This window comes from Salvelinus namaycush, chromosome 7 (genome assembly GCF_016432855.1).
Source record: "Salvelinus namaycush isolate Seneca chromosome 7, SaNama_1.0, whole genome shotgun sequence".
Classification (NCBI taxonomy): Eukaryota; Metazoa; Chordata; class Actinopteri; order Salmoniformes; family Salmonidae; genus Salvelinus; species Salvelinus namaycush.
In genome coordinates, this window is record NC_052313.1 from 12,277,147 (window position 1) to 12,286,008 (window position 8,862).

The following is an 8,862-nucleotide window of genomic DNA, read 5'->3' on the forward strand; positions in this document are numbered from 1 at the left end:
ATGAGGTGAGATAAGGGAGGTAAAGGCAAAATATGATGTAGCAGCAAAGGGGGGACCAACTCCATATTAATGCCCATGATTTTGGAATGAGATGTTCCAAGAGAAGGTGTCCATATACTTTTGGTCATGTAGTGTATGTCCCCAAAAAGACCTGCCTCAGACACACAGACAATAGCCTGATTCATATCATTATATCTTTATACATGGTAAACAAACAACACTTCTCTGGGGACTGTACACACACAGAATAGTAATGCGGCGGCAGGGATCCTGGCGGTTAGGAACATTGGGACAGTAACCAAAAGGTTGCTGGATCGAATCCCGAGCAAGGCAATTAAACCTAATTGTTCCTGGGTAGCTGTCAATAATGTCTGACCCTTGACCCCACTCTGAGTGTGTCTCAGGGAGAGTGGGATATGCAAAAAACACATTCCCATCTCACACCTTACAGGTTACTCACTTGTACATACAATGAAACAACACTATATACGCAACCCCTTACTATTATATAATCAGTGAAGAACTGTCAACATCTCCCTTAAATGTCACTGGGGGGGGGGGGGGGTCCGTTAATAGGTCTATAGGGATAGTATGAGTGTTTGTTACCGGATGTGTCTTCCTGTCTTGACTCCTGGGTCCTGACTGTCCTGATTAACCCAGAGTAAAAGTAATTTTCTGTCAATATCAGCCTTCCCTGGAGTCTCTCACTAGAACCTGCTGGAGGAAAAACAGTCAGTCACACACAAACACCCGCCACAATGCACTTGTGCCAGTTACTTGTGCCAGTCACTCAAGGTCGTTCAGCCACGTGCATACCCTCTTCCAGGACAATCCCTCCAAAGCCCAACTGGAGCATCGGCAAAAACAAACTCATATTTGGCTGCATCACTGCCAAACCTGCCCCAGCGATCTCCCAAAACCCTGACCTCCTCCCCTCTAATCCCTGCAGCCTTGACCCAAAACCTCTTATAGCAGTCACTCCCTGACACGGTCAAAACGCCAATAATCATGCTAGGATTGTCCGTGTGTACATAGGCTAGAGTCCGTGGATAAAATTATTATGCGCTGTGTGGCGAGTACTGTGCAATGATGCTTTCTGCTGTCCCTGTAACGCATAGAGGGCAAAAGCACATCTGTGACGCATTGTTTTTTTTCGGGGACAAAAGCGCAATGAATAGCCCCAAAAGACCAATCACTATTCTGCACCAGTATACAGGCCCAGATAATGTCTCTATGATGTAGCCTAAACTAGCACAGATTTCGTGTTCAACTGTGTGGGTCCCGCGTGACCTTAACAGGTGAGATGGCCTTCCCGCCAGGGGCTTAGAATAAGATCCCTTAGTCACGTTGCCTTTAAGTAACGACTGTGTTAAACAACGGGCTCTCCGGTCCCCGCTAACCTACACTAACCTCCTCTCCATCTACCGGTATTTACTGAATTATTTCTGCACAGCATAATTACCCACAGTACGCTACGCTATACAAAGCATTCGACACTGACTCAGTTGAAGCGCTGAGCCCACAACCCGAGTCAGTCCGTGCCAATAGAAAATCAGCCCTGCACTGACTGTGTAGCCTATGACAGGGTGCACCGCCTCCGTGCCGCAGTCCTGGGATAAACAAGGCCATCCCAACCCCTGTAGTCCCAATAATATAGCCTAAAGCACATATATAATAGGACAGATTGCACAAATTGTCAATAGAATCAATCAATCCGTCCTCGTCGCAATGTTTATGTCGCTGCCAGTTCGACCCCTATAATTACCCATGGAGCTGTACTAGCCTACTGTAGAATACAGTACATGCGTCGTCCCCTCTAGCCACGCTTACCACCCTCGCTGTGGATCTTCGATCGCCGGTTGAAATACATCCTGAACTTGTGCGGGTCTGTATCAGGCTGGAAGAGGGCGTCCGGGGCACTGGCATGCTCGTGGCTCACTGTCACAGCGGGGAATGCGGGCCCGGGACAAGGCTGCATTCGCTCGGAGATTAATCATAACTGACCAGTAGGACGAGGGACCGTGGTGGGTCGACTCAGCAGCGACGAGGGCGCGCATATATGCCATGTGTTCGTGCGGCTTCGTCCTCAGCCAAACTCACAAAAAGGCTAACCTCGTTCCTTCGTTCAGACTCACTTTGCTTCAACTGGATATGCATGTAACCAATGTGTGCCATAAATTAATAGTCTAACATGTCATGTGTAAAAATAACCTAGTAACGCAGTAGCCATAGGCTGCAGGAGGCCAACACTGCAGAGCTAGGTTAAATAGCATGCTAAATGGGTGTAGGGAATATGACTATTAGCACGATGGTCATTTAATATTTGGATATTTAAAAAATGAAGTGTTCCATTCATCTAATTTCATAGGCCTAGGAGTAATTTGTAGCCTAGAGAGAAAGTCAAATTAAAAGACAGGGAGAAAAACCATCACACTGGGTTATGTCGTGTCATAGGAGGAGATGTGGATAAAACCAGTGGTTCTGTGTGAGGAACACAAACACAAAGTCACACAAAATAACTCCAGGCATAACAAAGCTGTATTTAATTCCATTGTTAGAGCAGAGAAGAAAACCCTTGTATATTTATATTACACAGTAACAGAACACATTAATCTTAACAGTTTATTGTTTTAATCTCATCACATAACAATAAGTATTCAATATCTCAAATTATGTTTTTGATCTCATTAAATAGGAACAGAATAAATACTAAATTCTGAATTCGATGGCCACGGACCCTCCCACTCGGTCTTAGATTAACATTCGGGTGACTGATTAATGCTGCTAAATCATATGACATTCTGTTTTGTCACTTCCTTCAGCTCTACCACACACACACTTATTCATCACACTCACAGCTCCACAGTGCACGTACGCTCAGATTCTGCAGTATACAAAGAGCAATATTACCCAATTATCACACCCCTGTCTCATGGGTCTGCATGACAAAAGTCAGGATTCAAATGACAGAAAACCCCTGCCTTACCTGGACACCAATAACACTGGCCTCCAGTTCTCACCATGTTGTACTGTGGTGAATACTGCCCCTGGTGGTAACATGGTGATACTGCATGCAGGAAGAGCCTATTGAGATCTAGGCCAGGCTAATGGAGGAAGAAATCTGTTGTTCACTGATCTGAAAGGATTGGATAGATATAGAAAATGGTTGAGTGGAGCCGGAACCATTTTGCTTTCACCTATTCATTCCTTTCAGGTTTGTGAACATGGAAATCAGGCCATGACAGGCAGGTTCTACCAGAGCTGGGACTTTAAAAAACACAGACGTTAGAGGAGTGGGAGGTGATGAACTACTTTTTAATTAAGGGGGTATCTCTAGACCGAGGGTAGAGAGACAGAATACTACTGAGCAGATACTCTATTTCCCAACAGAGGAACTAATCATTGATGCCAAGGAGTAAACAAGGGAGAACGAACAGCACTATAATGTTTAAAAATGTAACTATGAAAAACAGTCCTTCCTTCCCTCCATGTTATTGCACAACTCCTTATCTAGCATCAACATTATTGGCCTGTCTCTGTAACAGACAAGTCCTACTACAAGTGCTTGCTGCTAAATCACACACTTTCCTGATCATCTTTTGCTTTAGATGTTTCTTTCTGACTTGGGGTACTAATATTTTAGTGTCAAAGGCTGTAACGGAATGAAATGTTGAACATCCACTGTGGATCTGTGGGGTTAGATGGCTAGGTTGAAATATACTGAACAGGTGGGCAGACAACAGGATCCTTGGAACCACTGACCAAGTGAAAACTCATTCAAAAGTCAGAATACATGACAGCCTTTGTCCACACAACGTCAAATCATAGAGGACACTTTGAAAGGAATGTTGGAGCTTTAAAATGGAGGATTCCAATATTAGCTTTAACTTAAAATGGCTGTTTCCTGCTTCTGATTAAAATGCAAGGCGACTGAGGAGGACTTTCTCTTCTCAACCCCAAAACACAGGAGGCGGTGACATATTTACACGTTCTCAACCAAATCAAGTCCAGAGATGTGTCTGACTGATTACTGTAGTCTGGTTGTGACAGGGTGATGTCACAGCGCATCAGGTAGAGGAGCAGCAGCTGGCTATAGTAGCTCATTAGCATAAGTTCTATCTTTACATGTGGACCTCAGTGACATCATGACAGAGTGGCCAAAGAGAAACAAGGAGGAAAGAAAAGGAAAAAAAAGTGCTGAAAATAAAATAAGTCTAAAAAAATAAAGCTTTGTTAATTCTCTGCATTTATAGTTTTTTCTCCCCCCCTCAATGGATAGCGCAATGATAAATGAAAACATTAAAGCGCTATGTACATGCACCGTCCACTCCGCTCGGGCATGCTCAGTTCAGCCAACAGGTGGCAAGGTGTAGCTGGTGGCGGTCTAGGGTCAGGGGGTTCTAGAGATCAAAGGTCAGGGCAGGGTCAGTCCTGGTGCACAGGGAGGATGGGCTGCCTGCAGATGGGGCAGGTGTTGTTCTCAGAGAGCCAGCGGTCGATGCAGTGGATGTGGAACTCGTGGGCGCAGGGCAGGCGGCGCAGCTTATTCCCCTGGGCATACTCATTAATGCAGACGCTGCAGGCGCGCCCCGCCTCTCCCTCCAGGCTAGCCTGGCCGTAGGTGCGCGTGGCCAGATTATCGATCTGCTCTTTGGTCAGGCCACGAGGGTGCTCCTCATCCTCCTCATCGTTGAGCAGAAAGAAGTGGGCTAGACGCAGGATGGGCAGTGTGCCATTTTCCACGAGGTTGTTTGTGTCCCTGGTCGTCGGCCGACCCTCATTGGGGGTGGGGACTCCACCGGCACCGCCGTCACTCCCGACTAATCTCTCCTGGCCTCCTTCCTCCTCGGCCCCTGCCGCTCCCTCGGTCTCCATCTCCACCCCTCCTGCCTGACCTTCCGCCCCAGTTCCACTCTCGTTGCCGTGGCTATGGTAGGCCTGTGTGGTGGTGTTTGCGTTGGGTCCAGCAGGGTCCTGGTGACCTGGCGTGCCCCCGGTGGTCTCAGAGTCAGCCTCCGTCTCCATGAGGGAGCTGAGCTCTCCGAAGCCGGTCATGATCTGTCTGAGGATGGAGCGCAGGGCGGTGGAGCTGGGCTCCCCCAGGCCAGTCTCACTGATCCTCCTCAGAGGGATCCGGATGGTGCTGACGTAGGTCCGGATCCCGGCCCGCTCCGAGCGGGAGATGGTGCGCCGGAAGCCTCCACTGTCACTCTCGAAGGTGACGGTATTCTCGGCAGCGCGGGCCCGGGAGCGGGTACGGCTGGCGATGCTGTCTCGGTCCCGGTTCTCTCCCGGTCGGATGCGACGCACCTGCAGGTCCAGCATGATGGTGGGATGGCGGCGTACCCCTCCTGCGCCCCCTGCCCCAGCTGTGTGTGCCTCTGCCTCCTGCTCCCCTGCCTCTGGACCAGGCTCTGCTACTACAGCCGGCTCTGACACGGCCTCACCGGTCTCCATGGAGACAGAAGCAGTTCCATTGCTGGGCTCGGCAGTGTGGATATTATTAGAGCCACCATTTCCACTCCCACCATTAGGGGATAAGGTAGCCGAGTTAGGGGCTGGGTTTCCCTGAAGAGGGGAGCGGCTACGTCTCCTAGACGACCGGGAGGAAGTCCCACCTCCTGCTGCAGCCCTGCGGGTCCGGCCGCGGGAACGAGTCCTGCTGCTGCGTGGCTCACGCCCCACAGACGCCCCCTGGGGGCCAGGCTGGGGCGCTACACGGGGGCAGTCCAGGGTAGCAACACCCTCCTCCTGCCTCTCCTCCGGGGAGGAAGCTCCGCTTGGGGACTGGAGCTGTGGAGGGCTGCTTTGATCCTGAAGGGTAGGGGGGGTGATGGGGAATGGGGGGAGGTAGAGGGCTGTTGTACTCAGAGCAGTAGGGGGGGACAGGGGTGAGGTGAAGGGTGCTGGAGTCAGAGGAGGGGTGGTGGTAGTACTGCGTGTACGGCGGTTTTGAGCCCTCCTGCCCAGGGTTGCTCGAGGTGAGGGATAGGGGGAGGGCCGGGCAGGGGTGTAGGGTGAGGGGCGAGTGGAGGGGGAAGTGCGTATGGACGCTGTGGATGGAGGGGGGACAGGGGACAACTCTGAGGGGTCGGGGTTGTCACTGTGCTCCCCTGGCTCTGGCTGCTCATGGTTGATGTTGATCTCCAGGCTGAAGCGGAACTCTCCACTGTTGGGGTTGGTGCGGCTGACCGCGCGCCACGTCTGGTTTCCGCTCTGGCCGCTCCGCGTGGCATTCCCGGTTCGTCGGAACGTGTTCAGCCACTCCAGCAGTGAGTCGCCATTAGACGTCTCTGCTCCCGGCTCAGCAGTACCTATACAGACAGCGGCTCGTTACTGAACTGAGTCAGTTGTAATTATCTAGTAATGCTGCAGTACTATACAGCAGCAATTAGGTTATAAACCTTTTGAGACCCATAACATCCTGTCAAGTTTAGGTTATACAGGCTAGACACTTTAGCATCCATTTCCTCCCCTATATTCCTTCCATGCCCCTCCTAATCCTCTCTCCTCCCCCTCACCGCTGCTTCCCTCCTCTTCTCCGGTCTCCGTGTTTTGTGGGCGTGGTTCAGGTCGGGGCTGAGATGACACACGCTCCTTTGCCCCGTCCAGGCGCTGCCGTAGCTCCTCAGCTGTCACTTCACCTGGGGAACAACATGTCCTCTGTTAGGTCAAGATGGAGGGTGTATGATATGGGGTGGGTTATATGCTTCATTGTTGAGGGTCCAGTTCAGCCCTTAGTGGCCAACATGGAGACATTATATTATGATGTGATATTATTGTGTTACTACAAATGTTTGTGTTTTATTTTACCTTTATTTAACTAGGTAAGTCAGTTAAGAACAAATTCTTATTTACAATGACGGCCTATATTAGATTGTATTAGCGAGTCTGCATTAGTGTATTGGGTTTGGACAGGGGTGGACAACTACGCTAATCCGAGGGCTGCAGTCCTGCTGGTTTTCCTTTCTCCATGGCATTAATTAGCGCCACTGATTGGCTAGGGGGACCGGGCACGTGGCTGTCCTGATACAAATTAGCCTGTGATTTAAAAACATGGAGGAAAACCAGCAAACACCACTGCCCTGAGCGATTGGAGCGGGTTCTAGGGAGGTCAGGTGTTCTAGGTTCCTGGGGTTCTAGTGAGGTCAGGTGTTCTAGGTTCCTGGGGTTCTAGTGAGGTCAGGTGTTCTAGGTTCCTGGGGTTCTAGTGAGGTCAGGTGTTCTAGGTTCCTGGGGTTCTAGTGAGTTCAGGTGTTCTAGGTTCCTCTCACCAGGTGTGCCCAGCAGGTTGCTGTCTCTCATGAGGCGGTACTCTTCCTCGCTCAGATCATTGATGAAGTGATAGTACGCCTCCTCCCTTCGAAGACGCTCCGCCTGACGCCGCCGCTCGTCTCGCCCACCGGGAGGGTCCATCACCATGGAAACCGCTGGTGCACACGGAAGGGGTGATAGGGGTGTCAGAATTGTGGAACACCTGGCTGGATCTTACCAGGGCACTGCTATTGTGATGCATCCATCATTCAATCATAGGGAGCAGTTGAGTTGGGATCAGACATATTTGACAGATTCTATACAACTAATGTACACATCACTGACACACTTGACAAGCATGGATTCGAAGGAGGCTTTACTGATCATCCAATTCCCTGGGGAAAAACCGCAGTCCAATAGCTTCTGTGTCACGTGAAAGTAGGATTTACATTAAGGCTATTACTCGATCAACAGAATTATGTGACTGCAACTCCCGTAGCCTTTACGTTATTAAACCGGTTTCTGTGGCCAACCTTTAGCCATGAACGATGACGACAAGTTAAAACAACAACTTCCATTTTGATGTGGAATGAGACATGGCCAGTAAGAGGTCGGCTGAGCTGACATAACAAAAATCTAACCTTCCCTGTTCCGACAGCTAGCTGGCTAACCTCGGATTCATCAGAAAAGCTCTATACAACAGCATCAATGCCACTGCGATAGACAGCAAAAAATATTTCGTCGGCCGTAAATGTTGCAACAATCACGGTATTTGGAGCAATAATGCAGTCTCTACAAAGCATCATAATATAGAAGGCCATGTTGGAGAACACAGGAGGAGCAACAAAACTGACGTTGTCATCCTACTAGTTACCAATCACCGACCCAGGAATGATCACAGACACGTCGAGAGTCCAAACATTGCACTACGGAGGAGGGACATGACAAAGAAAAGTCGGGCTCCATACAAACTGACTATGTAGAGGACAAAGAATCGTCACCTAACTATTGCAACAGAATTATATAAACGTCTCCAACTACAAAAAAATCTTGTTCACACCTATACGCAGGTTTCACATTGCCTTTCAAAGCGACGAGCTGTCATTTTGAATGCGCAACGCATTTGTTAGTTGCTGTCGACAGCTAACTAGCCATCTTCTGGTGAAAGGTTTGACCAATAAATAATACTTTTTTTTTGACAAGCAACACACGAACAGAGTACATACTATACTCAATCTAAACAGTGTTATTGGCTCGAGGAAATGGCAATGACAACGAAATTTAAAGGGATTGTTGTACCTGACACAGCAGCTGTAATATGGACGGGTTTGCTTTCCTCTCCGCTCTGATTACAATGTAGCCAAGATGGGACCACCTGTGCTACACTTCTCACCGTCCGACCAAACACTATCAGTGTCAGATTAGTTCCTACCCAATGAAACCGCACGACTACGAGGATTAAAACAGCTAATTGTTGTGTTTCAATCAATGTATATATGTATTAATATTTGTTTAACTATGAAGACGACTGTTTACAATTTCCAACAGGTTCTTTTTCACAAATGTATTTTACATAAAATCACGAAGTTTGATAATTTTTCTCCCCGC

General features: G+C 49.0%; 1 protein-coding gene across 1 annotated transcript; it reads right to left on the minus strand.

The window, feature by feature from the left end:
- Nucleotides 1-2,520: 2,520 nt before the first annotated feature.
- On the minus strand, nucleotides 2,521-8,613 carry LOC120050970 (E3 ubiquitin-protein ligase RNF6-like). Its single transcript, XM_038997523.1, has 4 exons — nucleotides 8,554-8,613; nucleotides 7,275-7,430; nucleotides 6,522-6,644; nucleotides 2,521-6,314 (listed from the first exon to the last, which is right to left on the minus strand). The coding sequence occupies exons 2-4, from the start codon at nucleotides 7,420-7,422 to the stop codon at nucleotides 4,426-4,428; spliced, it is 2,160 nt and encodes a 719-aa protein (XP_038853451.1). The 5' UTR covers nucleotides 7,423-7,430; nucleotides 8,554-8,613; the 3' UTR covers nucleotides 2,521-4,425.
- Nucleotides 8,614-8,862: the final 249 nt, after the last annotated feature.